Source organism: Tuber melanosporum (genome assembly GCF_000151645.1).
Source record: "Tuber melanosporum whole genome shotgun sequence assembly, scaffold_70, strain Mel28".
In the NCBI taxonomy this organism is placed as follows: domain Eukaryota; kingdom Fungi; phylum Ascomycota; class Pezizomycetes; order Pezizales; family Tuberaceae; genus Tuber; species Tuber melanosporum.
Window position 1 is genome coordinate 88581 of NW_003299118.1, and position 20898 is coordinate 109478.

General features: G+C 47.0%; 3 protein-coding genes; all 3 read left to right on the top strand.

The window, feature by feature from the left end:
- Positions 1 to 46: 46 nt before the first annotated feature.
- Positions 47 to 1606, top strand: GSTUM_00010520001 (uncharacterized protein; the record flags this gene model as incomplete). XM_002841350.2 has 2 exons in its annotated part: positions 47 to 158; positions 242 to 1606. The coding sequence occupies exons 1-2, from the start codon at positions 93 to 95 to the stop codon at positions 1604 to 1606; spliced, it is 1431 nt and encodes a 476-aa protein (XP_002841396.1). The 5' UTR covers positions 47 to 92.
- A 3075-nt stretch (positions 1607 to 4681) lies between these two features.
- On the top strand, positions 4682 to 7439 carry GSTUM_00010521001 (uncharacterized protein; the record flags this gene model as incomplete). XM_002841351.2 has 2 exons in its annotated part: positions 4682 to 6102; positions 6160 to 7439. The coding sequence occupies exons 1-2, from the start codon at positions 4974 to 4976 to the stop codon at positions 7437 to 7439; spliced, it is 2409 nt and encodes an 802-aa protein (XP_002841397.1). The 5' UTR covers positions 4682 to 4973.
- A 1456-nt stretch (positions 7440 to 8895) lies between these two features.
- GSTUM_00010522001 (uncharacterized protein) lies at positions 8896 to 10034 on the top strand (the record flags this gene model as incomplete). XM_002841352.2 has 1 exon in its annotated part: positions 8896 to 10034. One exon carries the CDS (start codon positions 8896 to 8898, stop codon positions 9850 to 9852), a length of 957 nt encoding a protein of 318 aa, XP_002841398.1. The 3' UTR covers positions 9853 to 10034.
- Positions 10035 to 20898: the final 10864 nt, after the last annotated feature.

The window sequence follows — 20898 nt, forward strand, 5'->3', positions numbered from 1 at the left end:
TATGGTTCAACCTTCCAGAACAACCAGCAACTCCCCACCATCGTTTTTGCCTCATCCCACCCCACTTATTCAGAATACCGTAAATCTGAATAATGGACGAGCTTAGACCTCTTTGCGAAGTACCCACCTTTGGAAACACAGATAGCAAATACCAGCAAGTAAAGGACCCCCTTGCCCACTACTCGCCCAACCATCTCTCGCGATATAACTGACCAACAGAAATCAAAATCACACCTCCCAGATCCAAGTAAATCTTGCTAAGCTCTCCCTACTACTGGGCACAACTCCAGACCTTCTTGCCTCCGAGGAACTCCAGACATACCTGATCACCATCCTCCACCCGCCACACGGCCTCCTCCCCGCTGAACAGTATTTCCGAGAGGAAGATGACAACAAGGATGGGCCAGCGCGCGACCAAACCGCCTGGTATCCTTTCCACAAGGTCTCTGAAAAGGCTCTAATGCTCCTCCACTCCTCACTCTCTCACACACCACCCCCATCGGTAGCACGGTCAAACATCGCTATCGCAGCCATAACGTACGCCGATCTTGCAGATCCGTGGACTAGCCCCACATCCCACCATCTCTCTGCGACACTCCGATCCTCCAATCGAGAACTAAGCTCCGCACAAACTCTCGTGGCAATCCTAACAACCACTATAAAGCCCTTATTTAAATCTCCGCTCACTCCCGCCGGCCGCGCTCCACAGCGTGAATCCACGAACAAAGGCGCGGCATTGCAGACACCTATCTGGCCCAGGGAGCTACCGCAAGCCGTAACCCTACTATCCTACATAACGGCGCATTTATCCACCGATACGCTGGAGAGCGCATGGCCATTGCTCATACCCCCGCTATTAAGCATCCACGATGGCACGAACCCTGAGCACAAAACTTCTGCGAGTAATCTACTTTCCGCTCTGCTACCGAAACTACCCGACGGGCTACTGACCAGGACTGGGCTCGTGCCGGTTCTGCGTGATGCACTCGTACCAGACTTACTCCTTCTGCCACCTTTGACTCCGACGAGATATTCGGTACCGCTGCTGCGGGCGACGTACGGAGTCTTGAGAACTCTCGCTCAGACGTCCGCCACGGATAACCGCCCCCGAGTGGAACAGCTGGATGCGATATTTTACATTGGCATTGTCCGAGGCTTCACCTTTGCCGGTGAGAATGCACGGATCGCGGGGGAGCTTATGCGTCAAATATCCGCGCTAGTGATGGACATGAAGGTTTACGCAGTGAGACATTTGGGCGACCTGGTTCGGATTTTTGGCACGGTTTTGGGTGATCCGTTTGTTGGGGTTGCACAGGGTTTGCTGGCCGCTACGCTAGATGCCGTGGAAACTATGGTGGGAGTCTGCTGGGTCAGACTTTGTAGATATGTTCCTGAGGTGTTGAAAGCTATAACGAGCTGTTATAGGACGGTTTGTTGGGGAGGTGAGAGGAAGGGGGGGGCTGAGGTGGTTGATAGATTGAGGAAGATTGTTAGTATTTTAAGGAGTGTGATGGCGGCGGAGAAGAGGGAAGTGGAGATGGTCGAACTGGAGGAAAGCATCGCCCAAGCGGACGGGAGATTGGCCGGGCTATTCGATTCCGGATGAGAGTTCTATGCTCTCTACTTAACTTGAGGGAGGGTCGCTCAATAACCTGTAATTTTGATCATTTCACAAAAACTCTTAATTGCTCAATTTAATGACAATCACTGTCTGTAATTCCTCTTCTCATCACTCCCAAAGTGTCTGCTAATTAAGTAAGCATAGTCGTTGCCTCTAATCGGATAGCCTGAACGCCGAAGAGCACTCCATCTTCATGAAAAAATCCTTTGCAGCCTTCCCGTAAAGGACAAAGCCCACCAAACTACTACCGCCCACATAGTGCTAAGAGGGACCTCGCCTAGGACCTAGGATCGAACAGTCCTCAATGACCTAGGCTCACGTGAGAGCCTATCCCAAGGCGCGTTATTCGCGGAGCTTGTATCATCTTCCTTCAATTGAATGCCCTCGTTCAATAGTAAAGCCTTAACACTTCTCAAACTCTTAGAACACTCAGATCCGCCGGCGTAACCTCTCGCATGCAACATAGGAGATGCCACAGAAACACGCGAATATCTTACTGACGAGAACTCAAGACTATCAGATGGGCTATCCGGCTGACTAGTATCGTCATCACCAGCTGGGAGGACTGGTGTTGAGGCCCTGGGTTGCTCCGGGAGGACATTTGTGTAGCACAAAACCGTGGTTTTAATCGCCGGCGCTGGATGTATCCCTTGAGAGTTACTTCCGCCCCGTCCAGGTGGAAAGGGTTTCCTTTCTAATACAACACTGCCCCTTTCTTTTCTCAAAAGAGAAAAGTCAGGTAAGGGAAATTCTTCACTAGCCGCCCTAACCCATGCTACCTCAGGTGAAGCAACGGCAGTCGGAGTTGCAGGTGAAGTGGGAGGGCGGCTTGGTCCTTCGGGCACAATGACTCCTCGCTGGCATGCTTGAGGAGGAAAAATACTCCCTTCACCTTGAAGTTTTATGCTTGCGGCAAAACTGATATCCATCTCGCCATGAGATCGGCGGTAGCAATTACTATGATAGCGGCGGTCAGACTCTCCGGGGAGAATCACGACATTTCTCACTCCCACGCGAATAGTTTCCGAAGGGTTATAACTGAAGGTTTCGGATCTCCGAGGTCCCCAGATGTCTGGAGAGGATTCTTGTATCGCTACCGGCTCTGGCAATTTGTGTTCTGAGGAACTCCGTTCCAGCGTAGTTATCTGAGGTAATCTCCTTAGTGAATCGTTTTTCAAATTTTTGATATAAAATGTCGGCTCTACTTGCTCGACAAAAGCCTCTTTTACAGCCCCCCCAGGAGATCCAACGGCTCGATGAAATGACAGCTCTTGACCATTCGTGGCGTCCTTCTCCATATCGGTATTAGGAGAAAGTCTGAGGTCCAAAGGTTTTAGACTCGGCAGATGGCCACAGGAAGTCAAGAGAGTCTCATCGAACCCAATCTCCCCCTCATCTGTGATTGACCCAGGATCCACATTTGGGGGCTTGGTCACCTCCACAGACCTCCCGTCCTCCTCTGCTTCACTCATTCCCGCAAAATCGAGGATTGGCACCTCATCTGATCCAACACTCGTAGATGCGCCCTCATCATCGGAAGATGCACAGTAATCTCTCCTCAATGGAATGGGAAGGCTGCTCGTACCACTCTCTGGAGCAGCCAGGCTATTTTCATTCTGTGATCGGATGGGTGTTCCCAAAACGGATTGTCTGCTTAATAGTTTTGGGTCCGAATCAGCAACGGTTGTTAGGGGCGATCGAGGCAGAGACAACTGCCCTGTCTTCTGTGGGGCCGTGTAGGATGTATAGGGACTAGGGATATATTCTCCCAAGCTGTATATGTCCAGGCAGTCTTGTTCAACCGAAACCACTGGCATAGACCGTACGGAAAGCAATGATTTTGGAGTCGATAAACCGTCCGCTAAAATTTCCACGGGACCCTCCGCATGGGCACGGAGCTCCCCTGGCCTTTGTGGATCGGCCCGGAACGGCTGGTTTATCCCATGATGTTGCTCTGATGTTGAAGCTACCTTTTGGAAACCATTGTTCTGTAAATGAGGTTCACATGTCGCACTTGCCAGAACGTCCTTTGCAGCCCCACTGGTGGACTTGCCCCGTGGAGACGCGGGCTGGGAAGCATGCTTCTGGGGAAGGATAGATGTTTCTTCGCCCAGAAAGGGTGGTATCGATTCCTTGCCTTCTACAGACATTATCCAAGCGCTATCGAAGCTTGAATCCAAGATTAGCTTTGACAGAAAAATATATATAGAGGATAATTTCTCCCCACGCTTGGAACATCAGACCTCAACTAAAGACGAGAGGGCAGAGAAGATAGGGGTTGTGATGGTCCTCCAAGCATCACCAATAGCAGGTTCGTGGCTGTGTATTTTCTTGCGTAGATTACGAATATATCCTGTGCACATACGAGTACTCGCAGTGAGAAGTTGAGCGGCAACCCTAAGGCTTGGACCATGGCTGCGAGTAAAGTAACGTATTGGGCCGGAAAGCGGGTCAGGTGGGGAAGTGGGAAGTGGATCAGTCAACGTGCACCAAGAAAGTGGAAAGCCGGAAATCCCTCTGGATTCCCAACACATAGCGAGAGGGGATTGAGAATACGGTAGCAGTAATTATATTTGATATCAACAGAGATGTCCATTTTACCCTTCTCGAGGCTGGATCCCTAGGTTTTTTTTCCCACGGTCCTCCGAAAATTCCAGGTTTCAAATACTGTAGTAGTATCATAATAATATTATTATGATAATATTATCATACCTCACTGTTTGTGACCTCCAGGACACCACCAACATGGGTAAAGGTATGTTATGGTATATTATTTGGCTCCGTGTGAGGGAGGGGTTTTGTGGCCTAAATGACAACCCGCGGTCGCGGCCTCCACAAAGGCAAATCCTGCAAGTAATCTCATTTCCCGAGTGATACTTGCTATGCCAAGCCTTTTCCTAAAATCAGTGTTACCATTGATCCTGTGCAAATCAGATAAGAAATATCTTGGCGCAGGAACAATATGTGCCAAGAACCCAGATTGCATCCGAAGAGGCTCTCGCGTCCCATACCATTCCAAACGTTGCCGCCAAACCCTCATCCCAGCATCACTTCGCCTAACACCAGGAAGAAAAGAAACAGAAGGAAAAAAACAAAAAAAACCCTCTCCGTCACCCTTTCTCTCATCGTTTTCAGATTCAATCCGAGGGCCTTCTAATCCTAGAGATCCGCATCCTATCCTTCTGTTTGCCCCTCTTGGGTGAATGAACTCTGTCCTGTGCTCCTCCGCTTCAACCTTAAAACTGCCCTTCAGCGCTAGTTTCGCTCTGGTGGCAGCTTGCCAGGCGCAATTTTTCCTCCCTAACACAGGTACAGAATTATACTAGCCTTTTCATTTCAACAAAACTCTAGCATGGGCGACCGAGGTCGTGACCGTAGGGTCAACGATATCCACCGTTTTACCGGACGCAGCGATCCGAATAATCCCAACCATGAATTCACATATCAACATCAGCGTCAGATGCCAACCGAGACAGACAGCTATAGACCGAGCAATCGCTCACAGGATAGCAACCAGGGCCCTACTCGACATCTGAAAGGATCCAAAGGATCCAAAACTGGGAAGCGCCAAAAAACAAGCCAACAACCGAAACCGCAAAAATGGACTCCCGTCCCCGCTCATGAGAGGCCAATCCTATCATTCAATGTCCGCGAAAAGACCCCTGATTTGCTGCCAGGAATGATTACAGGGGGCGAGTTCTTATCCGCCCCTGACGGATCAGGCGATGGCATTGGTGAAAGCATACGCGATGCAGCTGGCGCAGATGATGAAGTTGAGATGGACATGTCAGACGATGAAAACCCAAGTTTGGCGGTTACAAAGGTCGGTTCAGCTACGGAAGGAGCAGTGGATGGAGAAAAGAAGCCAGATGTAATTTCTCTGGTCCGTTCTTTTAAAGCCAGAGCCACTATGGGAAAGCCTAAAAATCCTATTCAAGATAATGATGATTTTATCTCACTTTCTTTTGGTGACGAGCCTAGCCATTTGGGTCAAGGTGATGAGGACTCCAACCATAAGAGAAGGAAGGTGAATGGCAAGGATAACTGCGACGAACCAAGCTTCTCCCACAGATATAACCATTTTGGCCCACCTAAAGACACAGGACCACCAGGTTTACCGCCCCGCCCTTTAACCTATCGCAAACCCTCACCCCCGCCCCAGCTACGGGATCTAGACCCCCAACCCCGTAACCGCTCAGTCCGACAATCCAACAATGGAGGCCCTTCTAGTCTTCCTGGCGCTGCTCACTCTAAATACACATCTTCCAACACATCGAGAAACCCCGCGATGCAGAATAAGGGATATGACCGTCAATTAGACATACCCAAAAACAGAAAGAGAAGCTATTCTGACATGAATCGCGGTAAAACCACCACCGACGGCAATATCACTTACGAGTATATGGCCACTCCTAGGTCTGATCCGTTTCCTTGGACCAAGATGGGGAGGGATCACTCTAGGTCTCTGATTATACTACTTGGTGAGTATCACCGAATTTACACATGAAATTATATCTTTCATTGACCGAGCCCGATAGAAAATGAAAATGAATCTAACTCCTTTTGTGCTATTTATAGGCTTCATAACGAGATCCTGGACTTCATTGCTTACATCCAACCCCGTGCCTACGAACATGCCGTTAGGAGAGAGTTGGTTCATCGGGTGCGAGTCGTAGTAACTAAACTTTGGCCCGATACCGATCTTCGGGTCTTCGGGTCGTTTGCAGCGGAGCTCTACCTGCCAACTAGCGATATCGACCTAGTTGTGATATCTACTTCCTTTGCGAAGATCGGGATACCTCGTTATTCAGAAAGGAATGCGCTCTACAAGCTTAGGCAAGCAATCCTTAGTTCTAACACCGCAAAACCGGGAAGTTTGGCCGTGATTGCAAACGCAAAGGTGCCAATCATCAAGTTTGTGGATCGCGAAACGAATATCCACGTCGATATCTCATTTGAGAACTCTTCAGGCTTGGTGGCCAACGAGACATTTATTAGATGGAAAGCTCAGTACCCGGCGATGCCAATCTTGCTTACGGTCATCAAGCAGTTTCTTGCGATGCGTGGCCTCAACGAAGTATATCTTGGAGGATTGGGAAGTTTTTCGGTCACCTGCCTTATTGTAAGCATGTTCCAAATGCACCCTGGTGCGGCCAGTGGGAGGATGGACCCTCGCAGACACCTGGGTGTCATGCTACTTGAATTTTTAGAGTTGTATGGTAAAAGCTTCAACACCGAGACTCTAGGCATATGTGTGGACTCCAGAAAACCCTCTTACTTCCGCAAGAACGACGTATTTCCCGTGATCCAAAGAGGAGCAACACCGCCGCAGACCGATCTTCTATGCATTCAGGACCCGAACAACAGTGAGAACGATATCTCGCGCAGCAGTTACCAAATTAAGATTATACTAACCCTTTGGGCAGAAGCCCTCGACGATCTCGTTGGCCAGATGAAGAAATTTGAGAGACTACAATTCGTCAATAGGCAAAACAGAAGTTTACTGGGTGTTATCCTCGGAGGTAGCTACGGGAAAATCGAAGAACAACGTTGGTTGATGAGGAAGGTCTACATGGATCGAATTGGACCGCTTGAGGACATTCTAACGGAAGAGAAACAATGGGGTGAGGCCACACCTTTCGTCACGCGAACACTTAGCCCAGTTCAGCAAGTTACCAACCGGAGCTCTGGAAGTGGCCCAGTCCCCAACAAGAAGACCTCTCATGGCAGCAATTCCAGTGGGCCATCGCATCCTCGAAAGAGCAAACAGGGATTCTGCAGGAAAGGAAGACAGGACGAGCCAATCGTCATTGAATGAAACGCTATTGACAACTGCTGTAAGCAATAGCTATGTATGCCCCATGATTATTATTATTTTCCACTGTTTTTTGGCCATTTTTTCTCTCTTTTACTCCCCCCGAACCGCTCCTTTCTCCACCTCTATTCTTACCAAACCCAAACTAACCGGGTTTAAGCTTGTTATTCTCCTTTGTTAGATACATACTTTTCTGGTTTTGTCTGCTGGGTTAGAGGAGTTTGGACGGATGGGCGAAACGTTTTGTTTTCTCCAAATATTTCCTACCTACGGTAAAACAAAAATGATTGTACATGGGATAATTAGCGGCTTTACTTTACACTTTACCTGATATGTTTAAAATAGCTAGCAACATGTCACCGTGGTACATAGCGCTTGGGTATTTTTTGTTGATAGCGGTACAGTAGTTGGGACCAGGAATCGCACCCGTTACTATCATCTAGTGTACATTTGTGTGGGAGGTTTCCCGCCGCACGAGTTGCAGCCTATGATATAATATGCAAGTAAACTTGTCATAGTTTCCAAGTGGAGGGTTGTCACTATTGCAAAAATGTTGTGATATTACGTGAACCTCCTATATGCTTATGATACAAGTGCGGGTGTACCGTCAAGAAGCAGCACTAGAAACATCGAATTATAAGTCCACTACTAGTATTGGAAACCTTACATTTTAGGATACGAGCGCTACCGTACCACAGACCTTACTCGAGTATATGCCGAGCCAACCGGAGACCAACCATCACTTACAGTAGACCTTCCCAACCTAACAACCCGCGTAAGACTAAGTTAATCGATTCCCAGTGCGATACCGCACCAATACGGAGGAAGGGGCAGTTGGATATCACATCCCTACAGCCATACGCCTGCTTCCTGGCCCCAATTACACGGGTGTCCCGGCATTATAAACGACTAGGGAGATCTTCGAGAGATGATTCTTCCCGGCGGAAAGAGGTATTCGGGTACGATGTGAAGAATAAGTGAGCCCAAGCAGTGGCATCGGTGGAGAAGTTATGTTATGGCACATTAGGACTTCTGGCATAGCAGACCAAGGTTGTGCGATCTCGATCACTCGCAGTTACTTGATAGAAACGTAATTTATCACAATTGATTGAGGTATGATATGATACCGGTAAGTTTTGGTGGAGTGATGGTGGTCCATTCTAAAGTCTGCGAAGGGTCGTGATGTCTATTTCAGGTCGGCAGAGGGAAACCTTCTCCCCCTCGTTTTACCTTCATGGCCAGCGTTATGACACTACTGCCGGTATGCGGTACAGTACACACCCGCGATCACTTGCACAATAAGATATGATACCGATACAAGGGATCACTCATATTGCACTCATACAAGTATCCTTTCCCCAGATTCCGGCGCTGATCTTTAACCACGTGACCAATAGCGAGGCGCCAACAGCCCTGTGCCAAGACATTGGTGTTTTCAAAGCCTTAGAAACTCCCCGGTATGATAACAAGCTCCCTCGCGGAACAAGAAACACCTCCACTCTCCACATCACCTCCACCGCCACCAACTGTCGAAACAATGTCATATCCACCTCCGCCGGGGACATCCTCCTCTCTCCCTCCTCGTCCCCCGCCACCCTCAATACCTCAGAGTACAACCCCTCCAGCGTTCTCAGGCTTCCGACCCAGACAAGTCGCCGCACCAGCGACTGCATATGCTCAACAACCTCAATACAATCAGCCATATTCCCAACAATACCCACCCGCTTATCAACCCCCTGCCCAACAATATCAAGCACCTACACCATCAGGAGCGCCACACATTGTTAACCCATTTCCGCTACCGCAACAATCATTCAACCGCCGTGCAGATCCAAGATACGCAGATCTAGACCCGGAGCTGCAGGCCCAGATAGCCCAGCAACAAAGCATTTACGACCCCTCTGCCCGCGCTTCTAGCAATACCACCGCCGCTCCTGTCGCATCAAAAGTAGAAGGCAGCGAGTTTCCGGCGGCGCCGCTCAACAAACCAAAGAATGCTCCCACTGTCGTTCGCCAGGGCGGAGGCCAAACCTGGACCGACTCATCGCTGCTAGAGTGGGACCCCTCGCACTTTCGACTATTTGTCGGCAATCTCGCTGGCGAAGTCACGGACGATTCACTACTCAAGGCGTTCTCGAAGTACCCTAGCGTACAGAAAGCTAGAGTTATTAGAGACAAGCGCACGACAAAGAGTAAGGGGTATGGGTTTGTGGCATTCAGCGATGGGGATGAATACTTTCGCGCGGCGAGGGAGATGAATGGGAAATATATTGGTAGTCATCCGGTATTGTTGAAGAGGAGCAATACGGAGATCAAGCCGATTGTCGTGGGTGGGAAGAAAGGGGTTAAGGATGGGAGGGTGGAGAAAAAGAAGAAGAAGAAGAAGGGTGGCGAACAGAAGAACGTTTTAGGATAGACCTTTTGTTGGGTTAGGCTTAGAAGGTGGTGTTCATCATTAATGTTGAATAGGTGAACTGCTGATTTTGGTTGGGTTTGATTTACTCTGGGAATCCATAATGGTTAGATGGCATGGGCTTTTTTACTCTTGTGAATCAATGTATTTCTAGATGTCAATGTGGTCAAAACAATTACGGCTTTCTACGTTCTCATTAGCAGCGTCCACGATTAAGAATTAGCAATAAGAAGCAATCCTAGTGTAGATCTTGCCTAGCGTCTCGAGTGATAATCTGTGTATTTTACTGCGCCTTAGTGAGGCCATACTGCAGTCTATCAGTCAAGGATCGCAGATGGCAACTAACGCTCGAGCAAAATACAAGTATGGTATCATAGATTGCAACGACACTGTGGTCGAACGCCGGATTTGGGTTTTCGCGGATACTGCACTAACTCAGGATCACCTCTTCAGACCAATGGAGTACATCCTACAATACACTTCAGTCTAGGATTTCTGTTCCACTACTCTCCATTTCTTATTCAGGTTTTGCCATTTTGTCACCGCCTAGACTTTCTTGCTTGGTTAGCGATTAGATTGGGGAACGGCAATTCGTCCCTGCAGATTATTATCGGGAATAGGGAAATGACAGGGTACCCGATCCGGAGGTGTCCGGAGAGACACGATATCCAGTTCTATTCCCAAGCGATACCCATTAAACGCCGTAGATGCTTTCATTATTATCAAGACCTCGTCATCGGCAGTCACTCGTGTCAACTTTTCAACGCAAAAACCAGATATTACGAGAGAAAAACTTTAAACCTCTGGAAAGGAGCTGCAGCTAAAACGCCACTTTTGGTACGATATCATATTCCACCAAATCGATGTTGGTGAAGTGAGCAGGTTAATGCGGTAAGGACCAGAAAACCTGGGGCTGATTTTCTTACCGCTCAGGCAGCCGCTCGCAACTGCTCTTCCTCTCACATAAGTGCGGCAACGCCCGTATTCTTTTGTTTTTTAGCCTTCGAATACCGTAGTGCAAAGCGGGGAAGTGGGCTATTTTTGTGGCAACCAGAGGTTTTTGCTTTCATATCAGATTTGGATGCTCGAGTTTTGGTATATTTGCGCCCTCTGCCACTGGGAAATCAAGGGATTCCACTTGGGGGCAAGACACCAGTTCTGTGATCGCAAGCAATGCTTCTCACTCGTGCCTTCCGGGTAGCGCTTTGGATACTGGTATCTGCACTGGCGCTCGCTCAGACAAATGCGACCATTCGGAGATTTGGCTCAAAGACAGTTCAACCTGATATCGATAAACAAACATGGAATTGGGGTCCTGACTCCCGATGTCGCCTACTGGCACACGAAAGTTTTTTCCCCCCTCCTCTGCCCAGTGAGAGAGGCTGATTCTTATTTGGAATACAAAGGTATTGTTGTCAATCACAAAGGAAAGGACCTTCTCATCTTTGACGGAGGCCTGGCAAAATTCAAATACAAATGGAATGGTGAAAATATCGAGGTCCTGGAATTGAGTGAGTTTTATATTTCACCACTCTTGATTCCCTGGTTACTCACACTGATCAAGATCCTCGAACGGTCATCATCGACCTCAGTAAGCCCTTCACCTCCGGGGATTTCGTTCCGATATCTCAATTGAAGAAGCCGCTGGGGGTTCCTGTAGTCAACCGTTTCGGACTCTGGGTAGGTTCAAATCAAAGTTGGATCCTCATGCAAGGGGGGCATTTCTACGATGCTGAAGATTGGAAAAATTCGTCCTACTGGCTTGAGAAGAAGGACATTCCTGGGTACAGCATCTGGAAGTACAACCTTGAAACCTTCACATGGACAGAAACCTCACTTCCGGCCAATTTAGGCAGTTTCAAGCGCGCATTTGGTGGTGCGGCTGTTTCTGTTCCTAGTACAGACAAGAGCTACTTTATTGGGTTTGTCACCCGCCTACTTCTTGGGCAGTCAACTTACTTGAAGTCTAGAGGCCTCTGGACTCCGCGTTCGTCAAGCGACTCCCTCAATGGATATGCGCTTCCACAGTCTGGGATGCTCGTCTACGACCATAAAACCAACATCCTGAAAAATGAGTCGTTTGGTGAGCCAGGAATGGCCTACTGGCATGGGTCGGCCAATCATCTTAAAATTGGAAATCCAAAGTCTGCGGGATTTCTGATTGCCCTCATGGCGGAGACAGCCCCTGGTGGGGTTCCAATCGAGGACGCCCCAGGTATTAATGATGAACATGGCTCTACTGTAGGTTTTGTATCGCACTAGAATTAGCCCTTCCATTCACTGAAAAAAATGCAGCTTTCATTTGAATATGTTATGTTCTATGACCTCGATAACAAAAAGTGGATAAATCAATCTACGACCTTTTACAACAGGGAAGTTCCTGTACCCAGAACGAGATTCTGTGGGCAAACAGTTTATAGTGATGAAACAAAAACCTGGGAGTACGGTTTACGTTCACAATCCTCAAAATTTCCATTCTAACTTTTAAAAATAAAACAGACTTTGGATCCACGGCGGCATGCTAATGGAACCACTTGGGGAAGCTGTTCCGGACGCCTGGGTCTTGACTATGCCTAGCTTTATGTTTGTTTCCTTTCCTTAGCGAAACACTGTTTCAAAACTAACTATTGACAACACCTCAAGCTGGACTCGGGTCCAAATACCTGAGAGTATGGCAAGAATGCGTTCTCATACCTGCAATGCAGTCGGCAGCCAATTATTGATAATTGGTGGCTACCCACCATCTGCACAAGTCGAGAAAGATGCTCCCTGTGATTCCGAACTCATTAAAGTACTGGACATGAATGCCATGACTGTGAGTATCTTCCTGATTCAACTGGGAACTAACATAATAATACCATTGTCAGTGGAGCTCACACTTTACTCCCGGGACTGTATACAAAACGCCAGAAATTGTGCGTAAAAACGCAGAATTCCACCTTGGCCATGCGGATCCAAAGAGTGGTTGGGTGGACGATAACCTACGTGGTGCATTCCATTACAGTAGGTCTACAACACCCGGGGTCCCAACCCCGAGCTGGCCCCCGGCCCGAACCCCGCGTCCCCCGCCGCCGCCATGGAAAATAGCTGTTATAGTGATCTCTGCTGTCATTGGCTTGTCACTTTTGACAGCCCTCATACATCTCTTCCGCTCCAGGGGAAACCCGCCGTCCCCGCCCCCGCCGCCAGAGGCCGTTGCGGACTCGGATGCGGATTTGGATGCGGATGCGGATGCGGAATTGGACGCCGCCAACTAGATGGAATGTTCCGGGGTCTAAAGTCGGTGGTTATAGACGAAACTAGTGCGCGCAGAACATCGGCCACCATCTCTAGAGCCTCGAGTTTTCCCAAACCGCCTAAACTAAGGTAGCTATAGACGAGGGGCCAGCCGGGCCTGTTGGATCCTCAGTTTTGGGTTGTGGCGGTAGTAGCATGGGGGATCGACCGTTTTTATCACAGTAGCAAGCGCATAAAATAAGAACTAATTGATTAATTGCCTTTAGATGGGTGGTACTTTCGGGGTGCAGTGCATCAGTGCTCGCGAGCTCCTTCCACAACCTTATAGCAGCACTTGTACGATATTATAGTCTTTAGCTTTTCTTGGTGTTCGGGTGAGTTGGTTGACTCTAGGGACAAGGGATCGGCTGCTATGTTTCGAGTGACAATCTGTGTATTTTACTGCGCCTTAGTGAGGCCATACTGTAGTCTATCAGTCAAGGGTCGCAGAGCAAAATACAAGTATGGAATCATATCATAGATTGCAGCGACACTGTAGTCAAACGCCGGATTTTGGTTTTCGCGGATACTGCGCTAACTTGGGGTCACCTCTTCAGACTCAATAACCATCTTCTCCAATCGAGCACATCCCTGCATTGCACTTTAGTCTAGGTTTCCCGTTCCACTACTCTCCATTTCTTATTCATGTTTTGCCATTTTATCACCGCTTAGATAGAGCACACTTTCTTTCTTGCTTGGTTAGCGATTAGATTGTGGAATGGCAATTCGTCCCTGCAGATGATTATCGGGAAAAGGGAAATAAGAGGGTACCCGATCCGGAGGTGTCCAGAGGCATCCAGATATGATGCACAAACCACGGCGACTTTAATTCGGGTCTCGACTGCAAGCCCTCAAAAAGCCACGGGTTCCACCACAGTGCTTTTTCCATCGCTCTAGTATCTTCCTCTTTCACACTCCAAGTACCGGTATGCTCATGTGGGAATGCAACCAAAGGGCATCCATGTTACAGAGCACAAATAGTACGGTGTGAGACACTATATCCAGTTCTCAATCCCCAAGCAACACCCATTAAACGCCGTAGATGCTTTCATTACTATCAAGACCTCGTCATCGGCAGTCACTCGTGTCAACTTTTCAACGCAAAAACCAGATATTACGAGAGAAAATCTTTAAACCTTTGGGAAGGAGCTGCAACTAAAACGCCACTTTTGATATCATGTTCCCAAAACCCAGAGCTGAGTTTGTTATCGTTCAGGCAGCCGCCGGCAAATGCCCTTCCTCTCACATGAGTGCGGCAACGCCCCTATGCTTTGTTTTTTTCCGCGGTCAAATAGTACTCGAGTATTATGAAGTGGGGAAGTGGGCTATTTTCGTGGCAACCAGAGGTTTTTGCTTTCATATCAGATTTGGATGCTCGAGTTTTGGTATATTTGCGCCCTCTGCCTCGGAGAAATCAAGGGATTCCACTTGGGGGCAAGGAACTCGCTCTGTGATCGCAAGCAATGTTTCTCACTAGTGCCCTCTGGGCAGCGCTTTGGATGCCGGTATCTGGACTAGTGCTTGCTCAGACAAATATAACTACAACTACCGGTATTCGGAGATTCGGCGCAAAAACAGTTGAACCTGAAATCTATAAACAAACATGGAACTGGGGACCTGATTCCAGATGTCCCCTGCTGGCACACGAAAGTTTTTCCCCCTCCTCTGCCCAGTGAGAGGCTGATTCTCATTTGAAATGCAAAGGTATTGTTGTCAATCACAAAGGAAAGGACCTTCTCATCTTTGACGGAGGCCTGGCAAAATTCAAATACAGGTGGAATCGTGAAAATATTGAGGTCCTCGAATTAAGTGAGTTTCATATTTTACCACTCTTGATTCCCTGGTTACTCACACTGATCAAGATCCTCGAACGGTCATCATCGACCTCAGTAAGCCCTTTACTTCCTAGGATTTCGTTCCGATATCTCAATTGAAGAAGCCACTAGGGGTTCCTGTAGTCAACCGTTTCGGACTCTGGGTAGGTTCAAATCAAGGTTGGATCTTCATGCAAGGGGGGCACTTTTATGAGGCCAAAGGTTGGCGAAACTCATCCTACTTTGTTGAGAAGAAGGATCTCCCTGGGTATAGCATCTGGAAGTACAACCTCGAGACCCTTACATGGACAGAAAATTCACTCCCGACCAATATGAACCATTTCAAGAGCGCAGTTGGCGGCGCGGCTGTTTCTGTTCCTAGTACAGACAAGAGCTACTATATTGGGTTTGCCATCTAATTACCTGATTCCCGGACAGTCAACTTACTTGAAGTCTAGAGGCCTCTGGACTCCGCGTTCGTCAAGCGACTCCCTCAATGGATACGCGCTTCCACAGTCTGGGATGCTCGTCTACGACCATAAAACCAACATCCTGAAAAATGAGTCGTTTGGTGAGCCAGGAATGGCCTACTGGCATGGGTCGGCCAATCATCTTAAAATTGGAAATCCAAAGTCTGCGGGATTTCTGATTGCCCTCATGGCGGAGACAGCCCCTGGTGGGGTTCCAATCGAGGACGCCCCAGGTATTAATGATGAACATGGCTCTACTGTAGGTTTTATATCGCACTAGAATTAGCCCTTCCATTCACTGAAAAAAATGCAGCTTTCATTTGAATATGTTATGTTCTATGACCTTGATAACAAAAAGTGGATAAATCAATCTACGACCTTTTACAACAGGGAAGCTCCTGTACCCAGAACGAGATTCTGTGGGCAAACAGTCTAAGTGATGAAACAAAAACCTGGGAGTACGGTTTACGTTCACAATCCTCAAAATTTCCCTTCTAACTTTTTCAAATAGGCTTTGGATCCACGGCGGCATGCTAATGGAACCACTTGGGGAAGCTGTTCCGGACGCCTGGGTCTTGACTATGCCTAGCTTTATGTTTGTTTCCTTTCCCTAGCCAAACGCTGTTTCAATCTCAATTTTTGACAACAGTTCAGCTGGACTCGAGTCCAAATACCTGAGAGTATGGCAAGAATGCGCTCTCATACCTGCAATGCGGTTGGCAGCCAATTATTAATAATTGGTGGCTACCCACCATCCGCACAAGTCGAGGCGGATGCTCACTGTGATTCCGAACTCATTAAAGTACTAGACATTAATGCCATGACTGTGAGTATCCTCCTGATTCAACTTAGGACCTATATAATAATACCATTTTTAGTGGAGTTTACAGTACACCCCCGGGACAGTTTACAAGACACCAGAACTTTTGCGCTAGAATGCTGAATCCCATCTTCGCCGTGAGGATCCACAAAGCGGTTGGGCGGATGATAGGCTACGTGACGCATTTCATACCAGTATTGGCCACTTGTCCTCACCGCCGATATTGGAGGGGGGGGGGAATAGCTGGTATAGTGGTCTCCCTCGTCATTGGGTGGTTACTTTTGGTACTCTTCATATTTTACCTCAAATCCGGGGCACTTCCGTGGTGGCTGTGGCCGCGGAGGCCGCCGATTCCGCCGATTCCGCAAGCACCAGCTCGGGGTGACAGAGAATTTCCACCCACCCCAACTAGGGAGGCTGAAGACGAGGGGCCAGCCAGGCCCGTTGGATCCTGAGTTTGGGGCTGTGACGATAGCTTGGGAGATTGGTCGTTTTATTATAGGGGCAAGAGTATGGAATAGGAATTAATCGATTGCCTTTGAATTGGTGGTACTTTCAGGGTGCGGTGCATTAATGCTCATGAGCTCTTTCCACAACCTTACAGCAGTACTTGTATGATATTATAATTTTAGTTTTTCTTGATGTTTGGGTGAGTTGGTTGACGCTAGGGACAAGGGATCGGCAGTGGGGTTTCGAGTGATAATCTGTGTATTTACCGCTCCCGAGTTAGTTAAACCACCCTGTACGGTAGTATAGTATATTGGTTAAGAGTGGTGAGCTATGTGAAAATGCGGTATATGGCAACAAGGCCGTAATGCCGGATCCGGGCTTTCGTAGCTATTGCAGTAAAGCATCTCCATCCACCAACTCGGGATTATCCCTTCAGACCCATAACCATCTCCTTCCGCATCCCCGTGACCCCTTTCCACCCGGGTTTCCCATCCCGCTACTATTCGTTGCTTATTCACCGTGTATGATATGATTTCACCATCCCCTGGATGCCCTGCCAAGAGGCAATATTAGGGCGCACTCGATTCCTTGCCCGCGGGCAATAGGATTGGGGGACCGCAATCGGTCACTATAGACGATGGGTAAAAAATGTGTAAATTAGCACGGTACGATACTATAACGGTATCCAGAGACATCCGGAGGTATCCACAGCAGAGACACAATGCACAAGCCACGGAAAACTTTGACCGCTATTCCTCAAGAGGCCCGTAGGTACACTTTCTGCCACTGCCACGCTCGTTCCATACATCGAATACTTTACTTTCCCCTTTTAGCACTTCAAGTGCGCTCACGCGGGAATGAAGAATTAAGGCCAGGGCCTAATCAACAATGCAACATAAGGGCACCCATGTTATCGAACTAGAGGGGTGCGGTACGGGACGCTATGCCTAGTTCTCAATCTTCGAGCATAAGGCGTGATAGATGCGTTCGTAGTATCATCAACATTCGCGGAGAAACCAAATCATGGAACTCCACAAAATTGACGAGACAAGAGCGCTTGCTGCGGATATCTTCGAATCCTGCCCATTCCCTCAAAACCCCCACAAACTCGTGCTGGTTGTGGAATCTTGTGCCGAGCCTATGTGGATGCGAGGAACGGGTTTAAAAGGGGAGATACATGGAGTGGGTGGAGATGGAATATCAGCCATACTGCACATGCCAGCCACCGTACCGGGGATACTGGAATTTCATGAAACATCCCAAGCCTCAGACACGCAGAGCTTGATGATACAAGTACTTACCTGTAGATTCAAGGGTACTTGTACTCGTAGAGTATTCGGAAATTGGGTCGGTGGCCTTGGTGCCAAGAACTCAGGGGAAGTAAGCCTTGTCCGCTCTCCACACTCACTTGTCATACCAAGGCACACCATTGTGCATGCTTACGGAGGTACAGCCTAAGTTTTGAATGTTACACTCGCAGTGGGCATTTTGTTAGCAACTGGTGTAACATACAAGACTTAGGAGCTGTACCTCCGTATACAGGTAATGAGAAGAGGTAAGGAACCGGAAAGTGGAAGCAAAACTCAACATGGTGGGGGACTCGTTAAACCGAACCAGTTTGCTGCAAAAAATCGGTAAATTTTATTAGCCGAAGGCAGGTTCATCACACCAGATATCAATAAAATAATTCTATTAGTAGAAAGATTAGCTTAATAGAATCAGACTAATAGAAAGCAAAATGAAAATAAAGCAAAAGTGAAGGAGTTATCATGAGTTGAAGATGAGTGATTTTTGGTGAGAGAAATGAAAATGTTGTGGCCTGAAGGGGGTATTTGTTGTGACCCATTGCCATGGAGATAGACCAAGTAATAGTCAGTGATGCAAATTAGGAGGTAAAAAGCAAAGATGAAGGAGTAAAAAGGGGGTGACATGACAGATATTTTCCAGCAGTGTATAGTATCACAAAGCTCTACCAATACCAGGCTGCTGGAATTGCAAAATGCCACACCAAAGAAACCAAATCCGCCATTTGAAAGTCTTACTAAAGTTGAATGCAATCAATTAATATTGCAAATACAATAACAACTCTGAGTTCAACATTCCAGATGATTTAATAGCCAAAATTGATATTGATGACAATGTCATAACCGAAGATAATGACCCCTTAGCATATCAAATCCAGAGTGGCAGTGATTTGGATGAAACAGAAGAAGAGCTTGAGTATACAGATGTAGAAGATGCAGAGTGGGATGCAACCTGCTTACCTGAAATAGTAAGAGAAGGAAACCTTTGGCAGCGGATAAAACATGCTCAGAATATTACACTGAATGGTAGAAGAATTTGATATAGCTATGGCCATCAACCAAAGAAACAAAGCCAACAACATATCGCAACTCAAGAGCTTGACTTGCATAAGGCAGCTGTTAGTTATAGACTACTAACCCAGACATTTTTAATAAAAGCTAGGTTAGTGGCTACATCTGGTAGCTCACAAGGGCAAGTAGGAGAGGGGTTAATGGAGGTGGATACTAGTGGAGGCTAAGAAGAGGGAGAATTGGGTGGGGGTATACAGCTGTGGTGGGAAGGAATAGGGAGTCATGGGAATCTAGATTTACAAAGATTAGCTATCGGGATAGAAAATAGAAAGGAGAGGGGAGATAGTCCAGAAGATATGGGTAGTATTGGACTTTAGGAGTAAAATAGAAGTAAGAGGGGGAAGGTGATAGCCTATAAGTCTTCAGAGATTGTGCATGTAAAAGAGATTCAATTAGTAATACTTGACTTGATGAAAAAGATAAATTTTAAAGGTGCTTACATGACTGGCCAGAATCTATCCTAACATTGAGCAGTATTAGTACTATTGTATCTTCAGCAAATGAAACAGAAAGGAGAAACTGGAAATTTTCTTACTGAAACAGTTGCAAGATGTTTCAATATGGGAATATATTTTGCAAAAACGGTGATTTCATGGGAAATTACCTGAGTGGGAGAGAGAAAAATCAGTGAGGGGAAACAGGGTTGTTTTGAAAGAAGTAAATGTTGGTTAGATAATGGAGGGGTTCAACTTGCTGTTAGGAAGTATATTTCTGGAGCGGGAGAGAGTAAGAAATCCTACAGTATTCATCTGAGTATTAAGGCATTAAAACTAGAAAAGTGTAATGATTCCCCTTTGGATAGTTAGTTCTTAGCAATGGGAAATGATACTTCTCATCTTCTTCTACTGTAAGATTGCTCTTAGACCTATGTCTATGTTACTGATAGTACAAGACCAATATCTTCTATCTGTAATGCGTATCATAAGCTTTCTCTAATTCTACCTCATATAGAGGCTTCTTATCATTATAGTAATAAGGATCGTAATAGTGGTAAAGAGTGTCAAGGTGTTCTATATTTGTAAAGACATAAGTAATAAGCAGGAAATATACTTAGAATTTAATCTAATTTTATTTATACTAGTAATGCTAATACTGGTATATGACTAGTCTCTCCTACCACCCATACAATAAATTATCTAAAATATACTACTGCACACCACTCCATCTTGCAACTGCTGTTTCAAAACATAAATTCAAAATTTACTACCTATATGGACTTATCGGTGCTCACGATGACTAGTGTCATCCAAGATTTATGTGTCTATTCACCTTACTGTCCAACTACTATCTCATACCCTTTCTCCTGTCCACCTTTAACAAAATCTATCCCACATACTTGATAAAGGAAATACACAGTCTATTCCAACAACCTTCCATCTTCTTATAATGCAAACCAAGATTAAACTACGCTCTTGCCAAAACCAAACTACAAAAGGAACAGCCAGGTACTTTCAACAATTTCTTTACCTTTGCCCTTCTTAGATCACTGACATTTGAGTTGTGAGGTCCAACTCAGCCCATTGCTACTGTTAAAAATATTAAAATTAATTGTGACAGATCTGAAGGAATTGAGGCCGTCTCTTGAAGTGTTCGGAAAAGGTAATGCACTTCTGAATACCTGCGGCGGAAATGGCAGTACCACAGCAGAGACAGTCATACTACTGCTGGTCGGGTAAGAAGAACTATTTCTTCAGCATGGTCACCATACTCGGTAAAATGCATCCACTGCTGTCATGTTTCCTCTCGCACCGGGAGCAGGTTGTCGGGTCTCTACCATTGCCATTTCGCTATTCCTTTCCACTATCAGTGTACCATTAAAACAGTCACCTGCTACAACCCACTTC